Raw genomic sequence first — 24,536 nt, 5'->3', positions numbered from 1 at the left:
CTCAATTGGCGGCCACAGTGAACAAGTTACCACTACGTTTCCTTCACTTCCTTCAAGATTTACAACTCTCACCGATAATTTTCACAGATGAGACATTGTACGGGTGCACAAGTAAACTGATCTAAAAACCTAAACCGAATCCGACATCTAAATACCTCATATTGGAACTATGTATCTAAACACCAAGTAGTTTCAAGTAGTATATTCATAGCCACTTGTCTGTATTCTCCTAAATGGAAGCTAGAGATTGTTTGTACTTTAGCAGCGTCAGCTATAAAGGTTTTTCATCCGAAAATTCAACTGAACCGATTTTGTAAGTTTTAATTGATATAAAAAGTAAAATTTTATAGATAACTGGAAAAGGTTTCTACAAATTCTATAGAAATCTCTGTATTTAGCACATTTATCTATTCGTAAAAAAAAATTTAAAACAAGTAGAAGCCAGTACAGAGCAAAATTTCAACCATGGGAACCACAGTGGACAGACTTATCACACCAACATGGTTCAACACGAAACTTTTTAACAGAGGTGTGTGTGGCTATTCAGCTGTTCTCCTTCTCTTTGGAGTGTCGTTTTCTTGATACTTGGCAGCAGAACGACGCCTCTTCTCTTCCATGCTATTGTCGTCTTTCGCCCACTCGATCACCTGCAATGACAGTAAATAAATAGTCGCGAACGCATACAAACGAAGAGGCTTGAGAGAGAGATAAGAGTGTAACATAAGTCTTACCAAATGGCGTCCGTAGAAATGGGTGCTCGACAATGCTTTTTTGGCGTTTGAAGCTTCTTGCTTTGTCATGAACTCAACAAAAGCATAACCTGCGTACTGTCCTATATTCCTCTTTGGAAGCCTGAGACCCTTGATCTGCATCAACAAATAGAAACATGAATGAATCCAAAAACAACAACTAATTAACACACAGGCTAATGTTCCATCCCCTTGTAGCTGTTGTAGCGATCTTCAACCGAAACACACATAAGACCAAAAACTTAAGCTATTGCACTGTTACCTGTCCAAATGGACTGAAAAGCTGTCTTAGTTCCTTCTCGGTTGTCTCAAAAGCTACATTTTTCACATGTAGCTTTGTTGAAATTTTGTCTGAGCCTTTGGCAACCGTGTCCCTACGCTTGTGTTCAGTGAACCTCAACTTCAAAGCATGCCCATCAAGAGAAGTTCCCTGAAAATTCAAACAGAAAAAATGTCACTTCCCAACGTCGATTCGAATCCAATCAAGTTTTAAGTTTCAAAGAGGCTTGACTTATTATATACCTGTAGATCTCTAAAGACACTGGTCGCTGTCTCAACAGAGTCGAATTCGAGAAAACCATAACCGCTTGAAACATTCTTCCCATTCTTTACATGCTTCATTATCTGCTCATATGATGGATTCATAAAGAAATATTTAAAACAGACTCAATAGTTAAATGCATACCATTCAAGTGACATCACCAATGAACAAGAAACTTACCTTCACACTCAGTATCTTTCCCTGCTTCACCAGGTCTTTCAAATGCTTCATCAAACTCTCATCAGTCGTCTTGAAGCTCAGATTCGTAACATGAAGGACATTTGACTGGAATACAATGCAACGAGCAAAAAGTTACAAACAGACTAATTCACAAAAGAGATTATGCAGTATCTAACCTGAGACTCGTAATACTAAAGGTAAGACTCAAACCAACTTTACAGTTAACCAAGCTAATCAAAAGATTTTTTTCAACACACACCTACGTTGCACGGAAGCTTCATCGGACGTCCGCTTCCCGCTTCGGAACCGGAATCGGAATCGGAACCTTGTGGAAGCTTGCGGAATCTCGCTTCCAAAACGTTTCTAAAATATTCTTTTTAAAAACCTGTTGGAAGCTTACGATTCCGTTTTGGAATCACGCTTCCGTTTTTAAAAAAAAATACAATGTATATCAATAAAATATAAAACCATATTTTTAATCTATATAAAATAAAATAAAATTAATAGTAATGATTATTAAGTTATAAATATACAAATATCAAAAATAATACTATAAATTATCTTTATGCATTGGGATTTTTTATTAAAGATATAGCACATATTGAAATATATTGTGTCAATTTTTTATGAAGTATTAAAAATAATTAATATAAGATTTGTTTGTAAACTAAATTATGTGTATTTTTACAGTTTTAATATAAAATCATTTCAAAATTATTATAAATGAATAAATGTTTTATTTCAAATTTAAATAATATAATTTTAGTCCTAATTTTTTAAAAAAAAATTATATATATATATATATACGCTTCCAACACGTACCCGCTTCCTAATATTTTAAAAAATCTCGCTTCTGCGCTTCTTTACGCTTCCGCTTCCACGTACCCGCTTCCGTTTCCATGTAACATAGACACACACATTGCGGAGTATATGATACGATAACGTCCACAGATATCATAACTGGACATACCTCAGTTACGTCAGGATCGAGGTTAACCTCCTGCTCCAAGTTGACTCTTCTCACATCATTTACTCCAGTATCACTCTTCTCTTCTTTGTTCTCAGGAACTGTTTTTGGCTCAAGAATATCTGCGGGAGCCCACTCGAGATACAGGGGAGCATCTCTGCAGTAACAACAAGAAATTTGATGAGGCAGTTTTGTTTAAATTTATCTCCAAGAAGCACTCTAGGGTAAGAATGAGGATTACAAATATTTAGACGGAAACAATTATCACTTTACTATTCTTCCCTTCTTGGTTTAATAAACATCAAAGTGAATGTTTAAGCTTACTTGTAACGCTTGTATGCCATCTTCTTAATAGCTGAACGTGCATCAGCAGGTTCAAGGAAAACAACCTGGAGGTCATGTAATAAAGGGTTAGAGAACACGCAACTATATTGGTCGTAGAACACACAGAAGGAAAGAAAAAATACCAAGGCCATCGTCTTCGTTGGAGGTAGAATAATTTTTTCAATTCCAAATTTTCCAAACATTTGTGCCAGTTCCTTTTCAGTGGAAGCAAACGGCAAGTTCTTAACTAAGAGGATATGTTTGCTTCGGTTCTTCTCATCACCTTTCCCTGTAGCGAACGCTTCCAAAGCAGCGACATTTACTCCAGCTTTAGCAAGGGCTTCTTTGGTCTCCGCAATCACTTTTGTTTCCGCCAGAGCAAGGCGTACGGCAGGATCATCAGATTCACGGTCAAGCAGCTCGCTCTTGCTTACGCCATACACCCTGACTGTGTTTTCTAGAATCTACAACATAAAAAGGGGAAAAATCATTAAGCAAAGTAAAAAAAAAAACAGATATTAGAATAAACATGCATTTTTGAAACAAGAAAAACGTACAGTGTCCTGTCGCATGAACAAACTATTCCAAGCCTTTGTGTTTCCCCCGGCTTCAGACGCCTTTCTTGCTTCCTCCTTCTTTTGCTTGAATGTTTTAGACAGATTAGAAGTCTCATCCCTGTTGAGAAAAGCCATCGTAATTGGTAAACAACTAATGAAATTTCTCCATAAAAAACTTTTAAGACCGAAACTTAGAAAGGGAAAGGACACTGACACTTGTTTATCAAACGTTACACGAGGCTTGGATGGTAAAACGTGAAGCAACCGCCCCTGGAAAAAATCGTTATCTAATACCTCCATTGCCCTGCATCACAATCCAAAATTATTCAAAACCACCCAAAAAAAAAAACATAAGGCTAAGTGTTAGCATGTATAATACCTTGCAGCATGTTCCGGAACCTGGTAGAGGATGTAGGCAACTCCTTTGGACCTTTTAGTCTCCCTGTCAAGAACAAGATGGACCTCTGATATCTCACCGAATGGGCTAAAATGTTCCATAAGATCTTCTTCCCTGTTGCATGATATTATTGACAGCAATCAGAGGTGTAAAAGATGAACAACAGAAGATGAATAAGACAATTCATTACGTTGCAGTGTAAGGCAGGTTCCGGACGAAAAGGCGACCAGTCTGGAGAACATCATCACTGTCAGCTTTTGAATCTTGAGCCATCTTGCCATCATCTTCTTCTCCCACCTCCATGGCATCTTCATCACCACCTTCCTCAACTTCATCATCATCGCCATCAACGGGAGAAATACGAGTATCAGCGCCAGCTTCACCATCATCATCATCAGCTTTATCTTCATCACTACCAGATTCACTATCACTGTCCGAATCCGACAGGTTTTTCTTGACCCTGCTCTTGAAGTACTCCAAATCATCAACATCATCAGTAGGAGCAACAACGTTCCTCTTTTTACTCTTTTCAGTATCTGATGACCTCTCAGCAGCACCACTGGAAACAACAACTGGCTCATCAGCTTTCTTCACCAACACCTCCTTCTCTTTCTTAACGGATGGAGCAACCGACGTGTCATTGGACCATATCTTCGACTTGCCCCTCAGCATAACGTCGAGAAACTCCTCGCGCATAGGATCATCAACCTCTTGTTCCTTCTTGCTCTTTTTGTTCTTTTCACTATTCTCTTTGAGTTTCTCTTCTTTCTTGAGCGAATGACGACTCCAAGGACGGGGAGCGTTCTCGTCTCCCACTTTACGAGCAATCTATTAAGTTAAAAGGAAGAATCTAAGTCTACTCTACACAGGTGAAAACAAGAGTCTCTCAAGTTTTTTTAAGTGCAAACCTCAACAGAGATACGGAAAGTATCAAGGTAAGAGTTGTTGAAGTACTTAATAGCTTCTTGAGCGTCTTGTTCACTACGGAACCCAATAAAAGCCATTTGTCTACTTGTACCTTCCCTGCAAATCAAATAAATAAAATATCCAAATTAAAACGAGAAAAGACACAAACTTAGTTGTGAATATAGAAGTAGTAGTAGTTAGTACCTGGAACGCAATAACTTAGCGTCTGTGATTTCTCCTTTCTTTGAAAAAACATCGCGAAGACGAGCCTCTGCCACTTCTTTGGGCAGATTCTTCACACAGATCCTCGACCTGGAATTTACAAAAGCCAGACAAAAGAAGATGAGTTTAAGTTGTTTCTGCGAAACCTCAGTAGAAAGAAGGAACAGTTGTTTCCGGGAACACCAGACTTACATCGTTTGGTTTTGCAACAGAAGAGCTGGTTATGAGAACTGTAGACTCCGAAGGGAACTCGAAGCTAGGGTTTCTGAGAGACCAAGACAAGACTTCAATCCTTTTGCAATGTTTCTGGAAGACTAGTGTCGGAACAATTAACTCAGCCGCCGGGACGAGGGAGAGAGATGAAGGAAAAATAAGAGGAGCAGCGAGAGGGTTTTTAGGTCTTTTGCTGTTCCTGCTTTAGGTCGGCTTCCTACATTTTATTTTGAACCGAACCGGTCCTGTCCAAATAACCATATATAGTTGTATTTTTTAATACTGAATAAACCAAACCGAATCCCAATTATACAGCCAAGAACTTGTAACCGAAACTAAAATGAGGCTTTTTTTCTTTGTTCGTCACTCATACAATAAGTCTTACTCAACAGATCTGTTCTTGATTTGATTAATCAATTTCCTCTTAATTTAAAACCTAGTCAGCCTGAATTTTTGGCTAACCGGTTTGGTCACCACGATAACCGATATATGAAAAATTAACAATGACCAACTGACAAATGGAACAAAGGTTAGACCATTGTACCGAAGTTCTAACCAAAAACACAACATTGACAAATCATTTGACAAGTCTCTAAATATATCGGTAAAAAATCTCCAGGAGGTCTTCTCTTCTCTTATATAATACAAATGGAATGCAAATAACGATCAAAACTGTAGAGTTCCTAGCCTATAAGGAGGTTTCTGATGGCTGATGTAAAGCTGATTTAGTTTCTCAACTGTTGGTTTATGATTGTAGTACAAGTACCAAAGAATAAGGGAGAATATAAATCCAACATTATAAATACACTCAGCTTGTTCCACATCATGGCTGGGAATCAAAAGTTTGTCAATTGTCTCTTAGAGACCCATATGAGAATGTTCAAAAACAAGCAGATCACTTTACCTCTCTTGGGAGTGTCTTCTTGCCTCCCTGTCACCATGACTATTATGACTACTATCTCCTCGGCTTGTCTTTTGACCTCCTTCAGCATCCTCACTGTTGTCTATGTGTTGCTTCTTTCCTTCTCCCAACTGTTTTTCACAAGGGCTTTCCATTTTTCTCTTCCGACTAGGCATTGTAGATGAAACATCATCAACCATTTCACCTTCCTCGCTGTTGCCCACCAAGTTGTTTCCATCAAGAATCTCGCCGTGCTCTGTACCCATCTTCTTCTCGTTACCTTTGGCATCTTCAACAGCTATTTCCACATCTTCCAGTTCTCTTTCTATCAAATCATCCTCATCTATCACATCCTTTTTCTTCGTCTTCTCACCTTGGGACTTCTTAGCCTCCAGTTTAGCCTTCACTTTATCTCTGAGATATTTTATATCTTTCGGCGATTGACTCACCGGGGCATCACCTGACTTAACAACAACACTTCTAGATTTATCAAGAGGGACGCTATCATCTGGAAGATTTGCATCTATTCTCTCTGTTTTGTCCTTTCCAGGTGCCTCAACTTTCGTTCTAGACTGATCCGCTTGATGAGTTTCAGCATGCTCGGTAATGACACTACCTGCCTCACCACTCCCATTATCATTGCTCTGGTTTTGTGTAGCTTTTGACGAGCCCCAGGGGTTGTCAGAATTCGAATGTTCATGAGCTGGACGGGCTGATATTGGCCTAGAACCAACTTGTTGAGACGATCCTCCACCTACACTACTTTCGACTTCGCTTACTTGAGATGCAGGAACACTGTTTTGCTCATAGAGCTCAAGCATTTGGTTGCTCACATCTGAAGCGTACAAAAAGCAGTAGCTGTTAGCATCATATCCAGAAAAAAAAGCACGCAAGCCAAACAGATATGGTGGAAAAAAATCTCACAAAATTCCTTTATAAAGACTCTTACCCTCCAGTATTCGAGGTGTGACATCAAATTCTTGCCACCAAACCTTATCTCCATCCGATGGTAATTTCACTTTAAGGAACTTAGCAGCAAGAAAAATTGCACCAGCCGCAATGTGGTGAGGCTTAAATTGCAGGCAGAGTGACGTCCGCAGACTGCAAGCATCTTTTCATTGTATGAAGACGAAAAATAAAAAGGCACATAGATGTAACTGAATCTTTTGAAGGAAACAGACTTTTAACGTACCCATCGTTAACAAAATTCCATGCAACTTGGGCCAGAGCATTCTGTGCGACCTTGAATTTCTTTATGGCTTCTACAAGAGGTTTGTAAGGATGATTTACATTGAAGTCAAACCCCAGTGTAGAAAGTACAATCTTTTCTCCGATTAGTATAAGCTCTTTCTGTTGCTCATATACTTCCTGCAATAGTCGAATAAGTTCGTTCAGCACACAGAAGAGAACTACTCGATACAGTGACCAACACCGATCTTAGTAATAGAGAAGGAATGTACATAAACAACGAACAAGCACAATCTGGAGGTGTAAGTACAAAATTAATGTCACAGGAAATAGAAGATACGGGGCAAAACAAGAACTTTGAGCTAGCTAAACATCAAGCAACGGAGTAGAGAAGGTGTAAATAGAATTGGGACCTTTTGCTTGATTTTCTGTGCAGTAACAGGATCCTTCTTATGTATTATCTCATAGGAGACAACAATAACATCTTTTAACGGCCTTGGAGTTTCTTCAACTTTTCCAGCAAGGAACATGCATACTGTAGCAATCATCTGAGTGTGGAGGAAGGAAAACAAGGGGAAAAGGGATCAACATTAGTGGTAATACACAATACTGTTCTGCTCCAGAAGGATACATCAGTACAAAGAACTATATGCAATGATCCCAACTCCGAAGTAGACAAAAAGAAGGCTCTTAAATAATACGCATCATGACAGATATCTTTGCAGCAAATCAGTATAAATTCACCAAGTGCATCAGCTAGTTTGTTCTCTATGTATACAAAGGTAATTAGCAGATATGGAGACGAAGAATATTAACTGGCACCAATTAGCCATTTCAACCACTAAATTCACGCACGCAAACAAGAGTGCAGCAGACTGACTCGAACAACAAAGAAAGAGTAGGGCCATATCTCAAAAGCATTCAACTAGGTAACGTGCAAGCAAAAAGAATATATACTCACCCGTCTATCATTCCTCGCATGTGACTGGCGAATGAAGAATCGATGGCAGAATATTATTGATGTAGCTATCGTAATCTGAGGACTGTTAAGAGAAAACTATATCAGTCGAAAGCTAACAGTGCTGATGAAACTATACATGGAGAACGATTAACAATATATAAACTAAGTTTTGCAGAGAGCCATTAAAGGACTGTTGAAATATATCACACAAAGGAGAACCCACAAATTTCACCTTCACTAAAACTCTAATTATATTATTCATGTCCTAAAAAGACCTCTACCAAACCAAATTCTATAAGATCCTACAAAACCTATATGTAAAGGAATCACTACAATCTGAAAGCAAAGTAGAAGTAATGAAGGTTAGACTTACACTTTCAATTTCATGCCCAAGTCCTGCAGAAACGTACAGTAAGACTTGCGGAGGTATGTTTCCTTCTTCAAGTCAATCTTATCCAACCTCGACGGCGAGTTTTCTTCTATCTCTTTCCTTGCAAAATACCAGCGGGAAACCTCTTCCTGGCTCTCATTAGGATTCCTGGAATGTGATGAAACGCCACTCTCGTTGTATGAACATTCCCCACCCAATACTCCAGCCATTGCTATCTTCCTCAAAACTCAATCCTAGCGAAACCCAATTGTAATTGCTATTTAATCTCTGCGTCAAAGAGTTGTAATTGAATAAGAAAGGTAAGCTCTTTAACGAATTGAAGTAACAGTTGTTGAGAGATTCAATCAATTCGCAATGCAAATTTCAATTCTTCACAGAGAGATCCGAACAAAAACCCAAATTTACGAAACTATTTGGAGAAAAATTAACTGGAAAACGTAAAACCAGATCCGAGAGATGCAGACGATCGTAAGAAATTCGCAAAAAGAGAACGAAAAACCTAATCGAGGAAGATGAAATTGGATTCGATGATTACGTACCAGGTTAATCGATTCTTCGATCGGGTAGAACAGCTGCGTTCGTCGAGCTCTAACCCTAGAGAGAACGAGAGAATAAGGAGGAAAGGGCAAAAAGGAAGAAGAGGATTTTCAACAAATATCTCCCCCCCGACATACAAGTGATTTTGTTTGGTTAAAACTTAAAAAAACATTTGGGGGAAAAGTCAAACCTTTTGATAAATTAAAGGACGAAAAAGGAAATGATAGTAAGTGGAAATTAAGATTTTACCATTTTTGTTCTTTTTTAAAATTGGAAACGTGACCATTTGCGTTGACCTACTTTGGTTGATTAATTATCTGAAAATATTCAATCAGATAAACCAATGTATAGGCAATGAAATATCTGTGGGATCCTTCAATTAATCAAATCCAGAAATTACAAAATCATAGCAAGGCTATAGCTAGACTATTTTTGGAACTTGACAATGACTTGTTATGTTCCAATTATGTGTACAAAGCAAAGCACAGATTTTTAATAAACTAAATAAAAAAGTTTGGACATTTCACATTGAAGATGTTAGAAGAAGAACTTCCCCTTGTTACAGTGTACTTTTCCTAGTTTAGATGCAAAGCATTTATATATAATAGCCATAAGACACAAAAAGAGATATGATCACTGAGGAGTCCCTAAAAGCCATTTCATTGTTTCACAGTTCTAATTATCACTCCTTGATTCACCACTACTTGACTCTGCAGGACCCATCTGTCTTCAGCTTCTTACGAGCCCGCTCTTCTACTTTGAAATCAGAGTTTGCAATCCCTCTAGCAGCTTCTTCTGACTCCTCAACCACTACTCTTTCTTCTGTTGCTTGCTGGGATTTCTCTATCTCAGTTGCCTTAAAAGACCCAAGGCAACTTCGACACTTCACGTGCTTGTTAACAAAAAAAACCCTTATATACTCGTGTTGTGTCTCGCATATGTTGCACATTGTCCAAAAGGTACTGACTTTTGATGTGGGCGTGTTGCTTCTACCTCTGCCGTTTCGAGATGGCTTAGAACTTGGCTGTCGTGGTTGTTGTTTCTGTGGGCTCGGTTGTTGTTTCTGCTGGTTTGGTCGTTGTTTGGGCTGCTTTGGTGGTTGATGCTTCTCATTTGCCTCTTGTTTGGGCTGCTTCGGTGGTTGCTGCTGCTCATTTGCCTCTTGTTTGGGCTGCATTGGTGGTTGCTGCTGCTCGTTTGCTTCCTGTTTGGGCTGCTGCTTTGGTGGTTGATGCTCCTCATTTGCTTCTTGCTTTGGCTGCTTTGGTGGTTGCTGCTGCTCGTTTGCTTCTTGTTTGGGCTCCTTCGGTGGTTCCTGCTGCCCATTTGCTTCTTGTTTTGGCTGCTTTGGTGGTTGCTGCTGCTCATTTGCCTCTTGTTTGGTCTCCTTCGGTGCTTGCTGCTGCTCCTTTGGTGGTTGCTCGTGTTGGTTTGTTGGCTGCTCCTGCTGCTTTGCTGGTTGCTTCTGCTGCCTTGCTGCTTGTTTGGGCTGCTTCGGCTCCTTTGGTGGTTGCTTCTGCTTCTTTGCCGGTTGCTTCTGCTCCTTCGCTGGCTGCTTCTGCTTCTTTGTAGCTTGCTTCGGCTCCTTTGGTTCTTGTTTCTGCTTCCTACCCTTTCTCGGTTTAACTTCCTTCACCAACACCACCCTCCTCTTCTGATCAAAAGCAATCCTCTTAACCTTATCAGACAGCAGAGACCAAGCTTCCAAAATCAACTTAAACGCACCTTCCGCGCCTTCACACTTGTTCTTATCAGGATGAAGCAAAAGCGCCAGCTTCCTATACTGCTTCTTCACAACCCCATCATCAGCCAAAGGATCCACACCAAGAACTCCATACCAATCAGGCTCCCCACCATTAATCTTGTTTCCTGCTGAGATATACACATCGATCAACATCAACACTTGCTTCAAACCGTCGAGCTGTGGGTACAGATTCTGAGCCTTGACAGCAAATGTTCTCGCCCCGGTGTAGTCAGTTTCCGTAACTTTCCTTTTGGCTATATCCATTGCCCTTATAGCTTCATCCTTGTTGCACTCCATGTCTTTGTGGAATAGAGAATCTTCAGACAGAACCTTCCAAAACTATTATTTCTCTCGCCTGTCTCTACAGAAAACCATACATGCAAATCAGTTAAGTCAAAAGAACATCTCTTAGTCCTTACTTACCCAAGAGTTCTGAAGGTACTGTGTATCTAAACGCTAGAGAGAATATCACACAGTGTTGAAAAAACAGATTTTGAAGCTGAGAGTATAAGAGAGTAGCAACAATACACAAAACCCATAAAGAAAAGAAGAATCTTTGAGAAGCAAAATCACATCTTACCGATAAGTAGGAAGACCTTAACTTTTTTTATTTGAACATTTCAGTTTGCTGCAAGATTCGATTTTTTATAAAGAGATTATTAAACCCAGAGAAGCGAGAAACGGAAGAAGAAAGAAGAAGAGCAACGAAGCGCCTCCATTATAATGACAGCTGATTAGGAGATTAATTCTGATTCCGTAAAAGTAATTGGGGTAAACGTCAAACGTTTTGAGAATTTGAGGGATTGAAAGTGAAACTATTAGTTATTTTTTGGTCATTTCATTTTGCTGCAAGATTCGATTTTTTTCTAAAGAGAAGCGAGAAACGGAAAGAGAAGAAGATGAACGAAGAGCCTCTCGATTATAATGAAACGTTTAGGAGACTAATTCTGATTTCGTAAAAATAATTAGGGTAAACGTCAAACGTTGTAAGAGTTGGGGGATGGAAAGTGAAACTAATTAGCTATTTTTCCCTCTCTCTCTTTCCCGCGCTGTTTTTCCCTCTCTCTTTGTTTCTCGCGAGTTATTTTGTCACACCCCTATCTCGATGTATTCAAGCCCGGCCCAATAAGTTATTTTGTTGTTGCTTCACATCTAGTTTGATTTTAAAGCTACCGTTCCTCTTGCAACCCTGCAAGAGAAAGTAGGAGCTCTAAGGGAAATCTTACGATCATCAAAGCTTAATATTCTTTCTGTTATGTATTTTTGATCGTGAAACATGTTATGACAAGCTACTATTAAAACTTTGGACAATTTTTCCAACATGAACTATATATGAGAAATATCTTTTGAGCAACGACATAATACTCTAGCAGAAAATATGCTCGTACTATCTACTTATACAAAGGCTTTCAAATTTATACACCACACACATATATATATATATATATATATATATATATATATATACATACATACATACAAATTTGATGTAACATGTAATTAGAGTTAATCAAAATCATGTCAATTTTTTGGTTGATCAAATGCATGTCTTAAAAGTAACATTTGATAACTTATACCCACATATGTCTTTCACTAAATGTGAGTCCAATAAATCAAGACGTACCAAGTAGACTAACGTTGATGCTTGTTTGGCTTGGTTTTGTTTCATATATTATTTCACAAACACACATATATAGCCGTAGTTTGCAACTTGATTGATCCAACATAGAAGACTGAACCTTTTTTGAAAAACTTCTGATCTTATGTAGGATGATGATGTTCTACGTTTTGATTCCACATATCCTTTCATCTTGGAAGACAGAAAATCATTAAAAGGCCACACAGATCAGAGAACAGACGACAGTGACATGGAGATAGAAATGCAATTAGCGTTAATATACTTAAAAAAGAAACAAACATGATGTTCTAGCTAGTACTCCCTTACCTTATCTTTTCTGATGAAGAATCAGGCTCAAACCATCTTCTGGAGAATAAGTATCAGCTCTGCTTTTACTAAGCCTGGTGACTGGCTCCGATTGATCATATCTAAAACTATCTAGTAAACACATCCCTTCTCTTAAGCAACTGACCACATAGGCTGAAGGAGTAATGGACTCAGAGCTGCTATATATATAAACTCTTAAGATGTTTCAGACCGTATATAGACAACAATAAAGTTCCAGACCAGGTTTCTTATCCTTCAAGCAGTGGTGATCAGCAGCTATTAACAGAATAGAGAAACAATTTTCCCCAGTAGATAAGAACATACTGTACTAGGCGCAAAATGAGCTCAGAAATATATATATATATATATGACAAAGAGGAACAAATGTAATTTGGATAAAAAAAACTCATTGACCATGAAAGTAAATAATTTATCTAAAATATTTTAGAATACAGATGAAAAAAGATTTATAACATTATCATAAATAATCCTTTAAAGGATAAAAGTAGGAACTTGGTAAAATAACTCTTTACTTGTTAAACCATATGATCTTTCCTCAGCTTCTTAGAAACACTCTCAATAGCAGCAGCAATCGTTTCTTGTGAATCCTCCTCAAGTCCTCTTTTAGATCTTTCTTGTGCTTGACTTGCGGCGTTTCCGCTACTAGAAGGTACTGACACTGAACACTTGTGGTGGACACTACCAGAAGATGAAGGATAATAAGTACCACCACCACATTGTTGTTGTTGCTGTTGTGGAGATGATGAGAGGTTGACGCCCGGAGACACAAAACTTGCATGTGCACCTTTCCTCCCATTGTTCTTTTCTGCTGCACTCCATTGTTGTTGTAGTTGTAGAATTGAAGAAAATGTGGAGAATACTTGCTGCAAAGTAAACTTGGAGTCTGGAACTGGACCACCTCCGTTGTTGGTGTTTGCTGCTTGATTCTGTGCATTCCAATGTGCTTGTCGCAGCACAACAAGAGACAGTGTGCGGTTGATTTGACTCACATGACTTTCCCATGGATGATTTTTCTTGGTTGCACCAGAAGCTCCGTTTGTGTTTTTGTTCGCTGCTTGATTTTGATGAGCACTACTACTACTACTCCATTGTCGTAGTCCAATCATATATAATGCCTTGTTCAATTGCCTCACATAATGGTCCCATGGATTCTGCTCGGTTGCAATGTAACTCTGTCCACAGTTTTGACAACGCATGGTCTTGTTTTGATAAAGATCCCTCTGACACTCGCTTTGTCTCTTGCACCCATTGCACATTGTCCAAAACATCTGTTTTGATGAATTCGCAGGCGTAGGAGCAGGCCCAGGACCAGGACCAGGAGCAGGAGTAGGAGCAGGAGAAGGACCAGGAGCATAAGTACGTGCAGGAGCAGGACCAGGAGCATAAGTAGGAGTAGGAGTAGGAGCAGGAGCAGCCTTATTACTTGTAGCCTTAGCATTTGGATCCATACCATATCTAGCATTTTGATTCACGTTAGAAGAAGCTGGTTTGTGCGGATTCTGCGGCCCACTTGCAGGATGATTACTTCTAGTGTTACCATTTGGAGGCACACCGTTTCTACTAGCATTTGGATTACCACTAGAAGAAGTTGGCTTGGGTGCATACGTTGGTCTCTGCGGTCCACTTGCAGGATCGTTACTTTTAGCTCTAGCATTTGGATCAACACCGTATCCAGCACTTTGATTGGCACTAGAAGAAGCTGTCTTGGGTACATACGGTGGTGGTCTCTGCGGTCCACTTCCAGGCTGGTTACTTCTAGTGTTAGCACTTGTATACACATTTTGATAAACGTTAGAAGAACCTGGAGGCTTGTTGTTGTGTTGGCTTGGTGCAGGTGGTTTTTGCATTCCGGTACTTAACTTCCTCCTCCGATCATAAGCACTTCTCTTAGCCTTGTCAGACAACAGCGCCCAAGCATTCAAAACCAGCTTAAACGCACCTTCTGCGCCTTTACACTTGTTCTTATCAGGATGAAGCAACAGAGCCAGCTTCTTGTACTGTTTCTTCAGAGCTTCATCATCAGCGAGAGGATCAACACCAAGAACACCATACAGGTCAGAGTCTTTTCCTCCGTTGATATTGTTTGCTGCTGAGACGTAAACATGGATCATCGTAGACACTTGATTCAAACCATCAAGGTGAGGGTATAGGTTTTGAGCCTTGGTGAGAAATTTCTTGGCGCCAACGTAATCTTTCTCGGAGAGTTTCTTCTCAGCAATATCCATTGCCCTTTTAGCTTCATCCTTGTTACATTCCATGTTGTTCGATGGAAACGTTTTAGCACCTATAGAGAAAAACGAACACAGAGGAGAGTCAATGAAATAGGGTTTATGTCAAAATTAGTAACGAAGTAAGTCAAATAAAACATCATCTATCGACCTAGAAGTTAAACAGACTAATTAATATACTGACGAATCGGATTAGGGTTTTGTAAGATTTTTAATAAAATAATCTTCCCGGAAGTAGTAGAAGGACCAAAGCGAGAGACGAATAGGTTTCGTGTAGACGAGTTTCATCATACCTTAAGAGAGGAAAAACTGCGAGGGAGAGAAAGAAGATGAAAACTGAAATATTTCTCAAGAGTTTGGTTGATATTTATATATTAGTTTCCTTTGTACAGTTACATCTCCAACCCAAGCGTATTCTTTACTCTTCCCAAATAAAAACAAAAAATAATAAAAACTTGTTTTGAGAGAAGTTGTATTCGTCTTTTTTTTTTTGAGAAAATTAGAAAAATGGGACACTTAGAAATTGGATTTGTCCCTCTAAGATTTTATCTAGATTTTTTGTCCTATTACAATTTTAATTACTGTTAATACCATTATGCCCTTAGATTTTCGAAAATTAAATTAATTTAAAATATAAAATATTCCTATTTGTTTTTAATACAATTTCGTTAAGTTTAAAAAAAAACTAAAACCGAAAAAGGTGAATACATCGGCTAAACCTAAATTCTTTTTGTTACTTTCTATTTCTTCTCTACAGATCCTCTTCCTCCTCTTCGCGTTCTTCTTCTTCTTCCTTACATGGTTAAGTGTTCATCTCTGTTCTTTGTTCTCTATTCTCTGTGTTTTCTTCTCTGTTTCTTCTTCTATATTCTCTGTTTCTTCAGCCTTGTTTTCGCTCTTCACCGTCTTCTCTCGTCGGTTCAATTCTACACTTCGTTACAGTTTCATCATAATCCTACGATTCCTCACATAGGGTATGTGTTAATTTGATTTTAAAACCTAATTTTTATGATTTGATTTGTTTCTCTTCTTGTCGCTTTTCTCTCTTTCGTCTTCCTCCTTGTATATCAGTTTCAAGAAGTATTGTTCTTTCCGATTTTGACTTCTTGTTAAGTTTGTGTTTTGATAAGTTTTGATTGGTTTGTTTATTTATATGGTTGTGAGAAAGAGAAGCTGAGATCATAGAGAGAAGATTTCTAAATGGCAGTGTCAAATATCACCACTCTTGGTAAGCGTAAAGGTCATAACTTTGTAGACTTAAGTGATTTGTTTATGTAGTGGGATTAGTGCATGTAAGAAATCCATCTTTTCTGATCGTTGATTATGCACAGAACTGTACACCGTTTCATTTTTCAGCGTCTACAACCTCGAATATAAGAGTTTCAACATAAAAGATTTGTTCACTAGTCTTGGAAGATGAATTGACTTTCGTGTGCTGTATCAGGTGGGTAATACTATTGCCCTCAGTGCAAGACACAAAGTTGCAGCAAGCGAGTACTACTCTGGACTGAGAGCGTCAAGGGAACCAAATGAGGTTTAAGCAGCAATAATTGGAATTGTGAAGCTATTAGTTTCTCGTTCATTTCCTTCATTCAGATTCTCATGGTTCATGGCTCTTGATGAAATTCTTGATCATTTTTATAAATGTTCTGGTTTCAAATCAAAAGTTTTAGAGCTTGTAACAGTTTCATTATGCTCTGTAATTGTTTCTTTATCGAATGATTTTAATGGCTTGAGGCTGTTTATGAAGAGTCCTTGATCTTGTTACTGGAAAATACAAATAGAGGTAAAACCTCAGCAATACAAATTATTTTCTATGAAAGTTTCACCTGTTAATGTTTTCATGTTTCTCTGGTTACAACGATTGAAACTTCAATAAATCTTACCATTGGACCATGGTTTTTTTTGCCGTGAACTTCATTGTTCACTGCAACTTGACATCCATACACCACACTGAACATAGATTAAGACCATTTAACATAGACTAAGACCATGTTGTATTGTTAGAGAGAAGAAGACATGATTATGTAAGATCGTGACAGGAGGAAAAAAAAAGTGAGAGAAAATATTTTTTTAGAGATTTCGTGTAGATTTAGTTTAGATTTAGGAAACATTTTTAACCGAATTTGGAAGTTTCCATATTTTACGGATTTGCCTAGAATAGGTATACTATCTATGCAGAACACAGTAGAGTAGGTGGAAAACATATTCTTCTTATATGCGTCATATAACGTAAAAGGGAGAACATGTTATGGTACGTAATCTAGTCAAGGTATATCATTGAGTTGCGGCTATATGTTGTTATCAAGCTGTAGGTAGACTGAAGACATCTTTCTTGATTATAACGTAACAAATTCTAGACTTGTTAGAATATACAAGAAAAGTTAGTTTACGTTGTATACCCAAGATATATCTATGTATAAAACTTAGTATCTGATTTCTAGACTAAGTAGATGACCAGAATGAGTATTCTAACTGTAGCTAGAAGATAAAATAAAATATGATTCCACTTTTAAAAAAAAACTTTTAAACATATATATTGTCATACTTATGTTTCCAATAGTTTTCATATTTTTTAACATTTTTAAAATTCAGTTTACTATTTTTTCCATAAAAGAAGGGTAAAATATGTCCAGAATTGTCCAAAATATCAGAAGTCCTATTGTGACAAATAAAAGTTCAAAGTGTCCCATTTTTCCAATTTTCCCTTTTTTTTTTTGGTCAAACAAGTTGTATTCGTTTTATTTTCTTTTCTAGTCAGCAAAAGAGTAAACAAATCTCAGCCCTACATCATATATTCAGTATTTTCTTCAGTATTCCCTCATTCTCATAGTTATTATTTTTTTCTTTCCTTTAAAACATTGATTTCAAATGATGTATTATTAGAGTCCTCGCTGTATTTTGTTTGTTCTGAAACATAAATGTAATTATTTATATTTTTACTTTCAAAATTATATTTATTTGTTAATCTTTAAATATGGTATATAAAAACAAAAAAAAAACGAAATAAAACCAAAAATAGATATTGTGTTAAAACTTAATTCTATACTATTTGAAGTTTTTGTAATTTAAAGAGATTTCTGCATATAAATATTTTAAGAAAAAGAATTTATAAGAAAAAAAAGGATTCAATAAAATTGTAAGTAAAACTTTTGAGAAGTGACCAAACAATCTATTCGAGCTAAAGGGAAAAAAGGAAATACAAATCATATTCGAATCTGAGAACATCTACTGTATACAAATATTTGCAAGAGAGTGGAGAAGTTTCTAAACTTAGTAGATGAATATCGTTAATTGCGTTAATCAAGGGAATAAAAGATCTCAAAGAATCGATTACGATATTTTTTTTCTCCTCATAAAATCTATCAAATCTACTATGAGCCATTATCCAAATCTAATTTCATAGTAACTGTAAGAAGTTAGAGAACATTGTCGTATTGCACACATTATATTCACAATTCTTAAGGATTTACCAAGAATCTTGAAACTAAACCATCTACAATAATTGTTTTGGTGAAAACATAGCTTCTTCAAAACTCACCTACCTAAAAGTTCTTCTTAATGCCCAACACCGTTCTTCCAAAGCTTCTAGCTAAAAGAAAAAAAATCTAATACCACTACTACTTCACACCATCTTCAACGACCATTTCCCTCAAACCTTTGGTCAATTCATCACAGAAACACCATCCATCAATTCAACATGAGCACCTGAGCATCTAGAATAATCTCACTGGTGTTGCTATTAGAGAGCATTGACTTCCCATCTCCACTGTTTTGTCATCTTCATCACGCAGCTCCACATCTTCTACTTCTCTTTCAGACAAATCCTGCTTTATACCTTCCTCCTCAGATGACTTTTTATCTTTATCTCCTTCACCCTCCACCTCCTCTGCACGCAGTTGCGAGTCTTCATCAATAGAATGGCCGTCTTGATTCTCTCCAGCTTCTATTTCTGAGTTGTCCTTTTCAATTCCTTCAGGCCTAGACACATCATCGTCCACTATCTGATCATTGCTCTGGCTTAGACTGACTTTCGATGGGCCTCCTCCAGTATCAGAACTTGGACATTTATCTGTGGAAGCCACTTCTTTTGAGACAGGTTGATGCACCATCTCTCCACCGTTGCTTCTTTCGACTATGCTTCCTTGAGTTGTAGAAACATGCTTTTTCTCATAAAGCTCAAGCATCTGGCCACGGATATCTGAAAACAGAAAAAAATGATAAAATAAACCGAAGCAACAAAGTCTAGAGAGACATCAAAGTCAAAAAGATTAACACATACCCTCTAATTGACCTGGTGAGATATCAAACTCTTGCAACAAGCCCTCTCCGTATGATTGTAAGTCCACTGTTAGGTGCTCAGCAGCAAGGAAAAAAGCACCTGCTGCTATTTGACGAGGCTTATATTGCAGGCAGAGTGTGGTCCCATAACTGCAAAATGACTTGTGATGATTAAATAAAGAAGAAGAATTCAAAAAAAGGTTTTCGAATGGAACATTTCAAGCATTACCAATCGTTGACAAAACTCCATGCAACTTGAGGAAACTGGGCCTTGACCTCTTCAACCTTATACTTCTTAATTGCGTCTATCAGAGGTTCGTAAGGGTGACCAACACAGAGATCGAAGTTTAACGTAGAAAGAAGTAGCTCCTCTGCGCTTAACACACTCTTTTTCTGTTGCTCACATACTTCCTGCAAAACCGAAACAACACTTATATGTAACAGTAATAAACGAAGTGGAAATGGACGAGGGCTGTAGGATTGGAAGCATACCTTTCTCTGGGCAGCAGGGACATCCTTCTTGTGTATAATCTCATAAGAGACAATAGCAACGTCTTGTAAAACCCGTGGAGTTTCCTCAGCCTTCCCAGCAAGGAACATGCATGCTGTTGCAATGGTCTGCAGAGAAGATGTAACAGGCAAAAGGCATAAGTACTAATCACAAATTCATTAACCATGCACACCCCTATCCAAACCGGAAAAATAAAACAGAGAGCTTGATCTCTATCACATACGGGCATTTCTTTTGAGGTAGACTCATATGATCAATCAACTAGTACAATTTGTCTAGAACTAGCCGAAAAATGACACAGAGATGGAGAACACTCTATAGAGGAACCTCGAGGAGCTAGGATATTCTAAGAAACCAGAGACTTAATAGGCGAATAGACTCACAGAAGATCAGAGACTAAATAAATACCATTTTGTTAACGTCAAACTAAACTCACCCATCTGTCATTCTTAGCGTGTGACTGACGAAGGAAGAAGCGGTGACAGAATACTATAGCAGTGGCTATTGTTATCTGGGGACTGCGTTAAGAGATTATTATTATTAGCCACATTCATCCACGAAACCAAAAAAAAAACGAGAAAGTTTATTCACATTCTGATGAAACTACATATGTCATTAGCAGCTTTAAAACCAATGCTAAACTAAACTAACATTGAGTTTCAATTCCCCTATATGATAGCACCAAACCTAACTATAGAATTTCTAACACACCAAAGCCTACATTCAAGTCAAAAGGATTACATTTTCTTAACTCAAGATGGTGAATCTTAAGGGAGGTAGAAACTAAGCTAGCATAGCAAATGCAGGTAAGGAGAAGAAACATACACTTTCAACCTCACACCGAGATTTTTCAAGAAGGTACAGTAAGACTTGCGTAGGCGAATCTCCTTTTTCAAACCGATACCATCTCGTCTTGATGGTGAGTTAGTTTCAATTTCTTGTCTTGAAAGATACCAAGAGACAGACGTAGCGTCATCGCCCTGGTTGCCAGGAACCTTCACAGGCAACGTTCCATCCATTGGTACGCAGAAAGCGATGATCTTTTTGACTGTTAAAGAGATTGTGATGAATATTAGAATTGTGGTAAACCTCTTAACAAGAATCAACTTAACAATGCAGTAAACAACGAGGTGAGACAATGAAGAAGAGAAGCGACGAAGAAGCGTATACTCGGATGAACAGAAGAAAAAGGATCGATGCTTACCTTAAAAGTCTAAAACATGCGCAGAACCCACAGAACGACGAAATCTCAATTGGGGGATTAACACAAAGTCAAGATCGATTCTTTCCTCAAGCAGATGCACGCTTCCAGAGAAAGAAACGCCCAAAACGAAACCCTAGAGGAGCCAGAGAGAGAGGAGGAAGATTTGAGTTACCCTTCACCACTGTCACTACCAGGGACTCCGCTCCTTGTGGGATTTTCTTTTTGGGAGGAAAATCGAAGATTTTGATAATAAGAGGGCTGAAACTGAAATTTCTTATTATTAAAAGGGTATACACTTGGCAAAGCTTATAACCAATCATATTATAACGCGTGTACTGAAAACATTTCGTAATATCCCTTAATTAAATCACCTTCTCCTTCCGTGAAGAATGGCAACTCCCTCCCCTCCTTCAGTGTTTGATCTGATTCTAGACGAGAGGATTCAAAAAAAAATTCTTATTGAACATTGTTTATAAATGTACTGGTGTCCATGACATCTGACTATTCTTTATAACAAAGATATTGTTTTGGTAATGCAAAAAATGATTTTTTCTTTTGTTGCGCCTCATCTCTGTTTCCTCCGATCTGGTTTCCTTGCTTGTGGGGTGTATCTCGTTTTGATGGTGGTTCAGGTTCAGTTTTCGTCCGGAGAGTTGGGATCTGTGGTGAGTCTGGCGCCATATGTCAGATCGAGGATCTGTTGACGGTGCAGTGTCGCTGCTGGGAGCAGGACAGGTGCTTTCGCTGACGTCGCTCCAGTTCTTTCTTCAACTCTAGTTTGGTTGCTGTTCGTCTGTTGTTCAGAACGTCTTCGGTGCGTCGCTATCGCGATCTGTTCTCTTAAGCGGGCTCGTTTCAGAGCTTAATTTCCGTATTGGTGTTCCTCATCTCGCTTGGTTTCTTCAGATGGTCTTTAATATGTGGTGGCTTCTCCAATTGGTTCTGGTTTTGTTTGAAGTCTGTTGGTTTCTTGATCCGTATGCAACAACGGTGAGTCGTCTCGTGGATCCTGGGTTGTCTTTGGCTTCTTATCGGTGAAAAGGTTGTAATTGAGGCAGTATATTGGCCTCTCTTAGTTCTGCTGTTACTTGTCGCAGCCTGATCTTTTCTGTTCTTCGATTTGGTTGTCAAGCTTGCCAGGCGCTCATCCTCGGTTCGTCTGGCTGTCCCTATGTAAGCCTCCGGTGGTTATGGGTCTTTAGGCTACCTGTCTTCTTTAAAGTCGTGAACTTCTTTGAACTTTAGGTTTTTGGTTTGACTTATCCTTTGTCTTTGTGCACCCGTGTTTGGGTTTTAGTGTCCCGTCTGTGGGTTTTAGTGTCCCGTTTTTGGGTTTTAGATTCTGGGGATATCATCATTTTCCGCCAGCCTATGTATTTCATCTTTGGATCAATATAATTTCAGTTGGGAAAAAAAAAAAAAAAAAAAGATACTGAAAATACAATTTTTTTCTATCCCATCTTACATTGTGAAGTCATCTCAACATGTCTTACTCGGCACATAGAATGTTTGCTGTGACATGCATTTCTTATTTGGATTCATCAACTTTCCTACCCTAATTGATCTGCTGATTCACATTGTTCAAAAAGAGTGCGTCTCTCTTTCCTTTGTCCTCTGCAGATACATTCTTCTCTTGTATCTCAGCAAGACAAACTTGGGTTTTGTGCCTCTGGCTCTCATGGCTTGTTGTTCTATGATGATCCGCTAGAATGTGGAACGTTAAGTTTCATCTGAATTTCATTCTCTGGATTATCCCGTAGCTCCTTCAATGCATTCACCACGTTTTGAGCTAGATCTTCATAAGCTTTTGATACTACAGAACCAGGTGAAGAAACAACCACAGGGACACCTTCATCAGAACCTTCTCTGATCTTCATTTCCAGTGGAATCTATCCAAAAACGATATCCTGTAAGGCTACAAGGAGAATCTACAACACTATAATGCTAAAACAAAAGCATCGGTTTTGGATTTAGAATATTTACCTCACCGATGAGTTTCAAACCCTTCTTTGCAGCCATCTGCCGTGCTCCTTCTTTCCCAAATATGAAAGAAGCTTCATTACAATGAGGACAGACGAAGCAACTCATGTTCTCCACAAGTCCCAAAATCTAGTATACATGATAAAAGGTTAAGAAGCTAAGACAAAACATATGTTTCCAAGCACACAAAAGCAGTATAGATGAACGTACAGGTACTCTAACTTTATCGAACATGGAGATCCCTCGATTAGCATCAGCGAGCGCAACATCTTGTGGAGTTGATACAATTACAGCACCTGGAACACATAAGCACATTCTGAGTAACTACATGACTTTTCCAATCAAACAACAACTCTATAGATATATTTATATACACACACAGACCTGAGAGTTTAAGATTTTGGGATATGGTAATCTGAGCATCACCGGTTCCAGGTGGCATATCAACAACAAGAACATCGAGATCTCCCCAATCTACTCCTCTTGTCATCTTAGCAAGAGCACTCATTACCTGTAACAACAATACCTCTCATCAGATTTTGTTGATGTTGCAAAAACTATACAAAGGGTATTTGCAAAGAAACACAGACCATAGGACCTCTCCACACAAGTGGTGCATCTTTGTCTACAAGGAGTCCCATTGACATGCATTTAACTCCATAGTTCTCCACCGGAATCATCTTCATATCTTCAAATATACATAGTACTTAAAACGCTAGTCAAGAATGCAAGATGAACCTATCTATCTGTTAATCTATACCTTGGTTGACTTGAGGCTTTTGACTGATATTCATCATGATAGGAACAGAAGGTCCATACACATCAGCATCAAGCAATCCAATCTTCAGTCCACACTTGTTGGCCAATGCAACAGCTAAGTTCACTACAACACAACCAATTTCAATTATTCAAATCTCACACCCCAAAAACTCAAGAGAGAATGGAATGATTACAAAACAGAGGAAAGAAGATCTCATTGTAGTAGTACCAGCAGTCGAAGACTTTCCTACTCCGCCTTTACCAGACGCAACGGCGATTATATCTTTGACTCCGGGTAACCGGAGCTCCGTCGTCCTCCCGCCGGCGCTAGCAGAACTCTGCAAAATAAAAAGGCGGAAACTTTAGTAATCCGCAATTACAAACAACCTCAAGTTCTCAAGATAAACAGTAAATGAAAGAAAGAGCTCAATGAGGAAGGCTATACGAATCTATACGCCGAAGAGACAGAAACTACGTAGACTTCTCGGCGGCGGAGAGACCGAAGAAGCCCGACGGTGGCCATGGGAGAGAGAGAGAGGTCTAGGCAATCCAAAACGGTGTCGTTCAAAAGTAGTAATTGAATGATTCCTTATTGCAGTTTAAATTTGCTTTGTGCTGAAATAGAGTGGAAACACGACCAGGTTATACATTGATTGGTTTTGCTTGCATGTCATCTCTCAATTGGTTTTTCTTTGTAAGGCTGTTTCATTTGATCCACTGGAACATTAACTTCTACTTGTGAGTTTTGTAAGACTCTGAATCATTGCTGTCACATATGAGTTTGTGTTTTGGAGATGACTTTTATGATACCTCGGCCTTCGACCATTAC

At 38.5% G+C, this 24,536-nt stretch overlaps 6 protein-coding genes across 8 annotated transcripts; all 6 read right to left on the bottom strand.

Moving 5' to 3' along the window:
• Nucleotides 1–324: 324 nt before the first annotated feature.
• On the bottom strand, nt 325–5,258 carry LOC106437782 (multiple RNA-binding domain-containing protein 1). Its single transcript, XM_013878758.3, has 15 exons — nt 5,036–5,258; nt 4,826–4,933; nt 4,624–4,738; nt 3,906–4,543; nt 3,698–3,829; nt 3,533–3,622; nt 3,319–3,436; nt 2,905–3,225; nt 2,762–2,826; nt 2,441–2,594; nt 1,471–1,575; nt 1,272–1,373; nt 1,012–1,179; nt 732–866; nt 325–647 (listed from the first exon to the last, which is right to left on the bottom strand). Coding segments are annotated over exons 1-15 (2,361 nt in total). The 5' UTR covers nt 5,038–5,258; the 3' UTR covers nt 325–539.
• A 504-nt stretch (nt 5,259–5,762) lies between these two features.
• LOC106437790 (cyclin-T1-4) lies at nt 5,763–9,202 on the bottom strand. 2 transcript variants are annotated; one of them, XM_013878769.3, is made up of 7 exons: nt 9,037–9,202; nt 8,480–8,764; nt 8,107–8,188; nt 7,559–7,693; nt 7,150–7,325; nt 6,907–7,058; nt 5,763–6,792 (listed from the first exon to the last, which is right to left on the bottom strand). In XM_013878769.3, the coding sequence occupies exons 2-7, from the start codon at nt 8,704–8,706 to the stop codon at nt 5,957–5,959; spliced, it is 1,608 nt and encodes a 535-aa protein (XP_013734223.2). In that variant the 5' UTR covers nt 8,707–8,764; nt 9,037–9,202; the 3' UTR covers nt 5,763–5,956. The 2 variants fall into 2 exon arrangements, with proteins under 2 accessions (XP_013734223.2, XP_013734231.2); XM_013878777.3 differs by having other exon boundaries at nt 8,480–8,730; nt 9,037–9,173.
• Nucleotides 9,203–9,505: 303 nt separating this feature from the next.
• Nucleotides 9,506–11,793, bottom strand: LOC106437801 (adenylate cyclase, terminal-differentiation specific-like). Of its 2 annotated transcripts, none has more exons than XM_013878797.3 (2): nt 11,359–11,793; nt 9,506–11,133 (listed from the first exon to the last, which is right to left on the bottom strand). In XM_013878797.3, the coding sequence occupies exon 2, from the start codon at nt 11,073–11,075 to the stop codon at nt 9,735–9,737; it is 1,341 nt and encodes a 446-aa protein (XP_013734251.1). In that variant the 5' UTR covers nt 11,076–11,133; nt 11,359–11,793; the 3' UTR covers nt 9,506–9,734. The 2 variants fall into 2 exon arrangements, with proteins under 2 accessions (XP_013734251.1, XP_013734245.1); XM_013878791.3 differs by having other exon boundaries at nt 9,506–11,139; nt 11,359–11,778.
• A 1,351-nt stretch (nt 11,794–13,144) lies between these two features.
• LOC106358017 (protein enabled-like) lies at nt 13,145–16,199 on the bottom strand. Its single transcript, XM_013797756.3, has one exon. It carries the CDS (start codon nt 15,000–15,002, stop codon nt 13,260–13,262), a length of 1,743 nt encoding a protein of 580 aa, XP_013653210.2. The 5' UTR covers nt 15,003–16,199; the 3' UTR covers nt 13,145–13,259.
• A 2,152-nt stretch (nt 16,200–18,351) lies between these two features.
• Nucleotides 18,352–21,259, bottom strand: LOC106437816 (cyclin-T1-2). The gene is made up of 7 exons (XM_048734852.1): nt 20,969–21,259; nt 20,590–20,812; nt 20,201–20,282; nt 19,746–19,871; nt 19,483–19,664; nt 19,255–19,403; nt 18,352–19,173 (listed from the first exon to the last, which is right to left on the bottom strand). The coding sequence occupies exons 2-7, from the start codon at nt 20,781–20,783 to the stop codon at nt 18,689–18,691; spliced, it is 1,218 nt and encodes a 405-aa protein (XP_048590809.1). The 5' UTR covers nt 20,784–20,812; nt 20,969–21,259; the 3' UTR covers nt 18,352–18,688.
• A 1,139-nt stretch (nt 21,260–22,398) lies between these two features.
• LOC106437869 (iron-sulfur protein NUBPL) lies at nt 22,399–24,322 on the bottom strand. Its single transcript, XM_013878873.3, has 8 exons — nt 24,153–24,322; nt 23,937–24,045; nt 23,709–23,831; nt 23,539–23,636; nt 23,333–23,459; nt 23,159–23,244; nt 22,952–23,077; nt 22,399–22,857 (listed from the first exon to the last, which is right to left on the bottom strand). Exons 1-8 carry the CDS (start codon nt 24,228–24,230, stop codon nt 22,660–22,662), a joined length of 945 nt encoding a protein of 314 aa, XP_013734327.2. The 5' UTR covers nt 24,231–24,322; the 3' UTR covers nt 22,399–22,659.
• Nucleotides 24,323–24,536: the final 214 nt, after the last annotated feature.

Source organism: Brassica napus, chromosome A1, assembly GCF_020379485.1.
Source record: "Brassica napus cultivar Da-Ae chromosome A1, Da-Ae, whole genome shotgun sequence".
Classification (NCBI taxonomy): Eukaryota; Viridiplantae; Streptophyta; class Magnoliopsida; order Brassicales; family Brassicaceae; genus Brassica; species Brassica napus.
This window is presented reverse-complemented; position numbering and strand designations above follow the sequence as displayed.

Excerpts from the sequence above, each read along its gene's own strand:
- LOC106437801 (XM_013878797.3), bottom strand. The coding sequence starts at position 11,075 with ATGGAGTGCAACAAGGATGAAGCTATAAGGGCAATGGATATAGCCAAA.
- LOC106437816 (XM_048734852.1), bottom strand. The coding sequence starts at position 20,783 with ATGGATGGAACGTTGCCTGTGAAGGTTCCTGGCAACCAGGGCGATGAC. Across the intron at positions 19,872-20,200 it reads ACGCTAAGAATGACAGATGG|ACCATTGCAACAGCATGCAT; the intron begins GTGAGTTTAGTT and ends TCTTCTCTGCAG. Across the intron at positions 19,665-19,745 it reads TCCCTGCTGCCCAGAGAAAG|GAAGTATGTGAGCAACAGAA; the intron begins GTATGCTTCCAA and ends TCGGTTTTGCAG.
- LOC106437782 (XM_013878758.3), bottom strand. Across the intron at positions 4,544-4,623 it reads CTTTCCGTATCTCTGTTGAG|ATTGCTCGTAAAGTGGGAGA; the intron begins GTTTGCACTTAA and ends TTAACTTAATAG. Across the intron at positions 2,827-2,904 it reads CAACGAAGACGATGGCCTTG|GTTGTTTTCCTTGAACCTGC; the intron begins GTATTTTTTCTT and ends CATGACCTCCAG.
- LOC106358017 (XM_013797756.3), bottom strand. The coding sequence starts at position 15,002 with ATGGAATGTAACAAGGATGAAGCTAAAAGGGCAATGGATATTGCTGAG.
- LOC106437869 (XM_013878873.3), bottom strand. The coding sequence starts at position 24,230 with ATGGCCACCGTCGGGCTTCTTCGGTCTCTCCGCCGCCGAGAAGTCTAC. Across the intron at positions 24,046-24,152 it reads TCTCTTCGGCGTATAGATTC|AGTTCTGCTAGCGCCGGCGG; the intron begins GTATAGCCTTCC and ends TTTATTTTGCAG. Across the intron at positions 23,460-23,538 it reads TTGTGTGGAGAGGTCCTATG|GTAATGAGTGCTCTTGCTAA; the intron begins GTCTGTGTTTCT and ends TTGTTGTTACAG.
- LOC106437790 (XM_013878769.3), bottom strand. The coding sequence starts at position 8,706 with ATGGCTGGAGTATTGGGTGGGGAATGTTCATACAACGAGAGTGGCGTT. Across the intron at positions 7,694-8,106 it reads ATGCGAGGAATGATAGACGG|ATGATTGCTACAGTATGCAT; the intron begins GTGAGTATATAT and ends CTCCACACTCAG. Across the intron at positions 6,793-6,906 it reads CACACCTCGAATACTGGAGG|ATGTGAGCAACCAAATGCTT; the intron begins GTAAGAGTCTTT and ends TGTACGCTTCAG.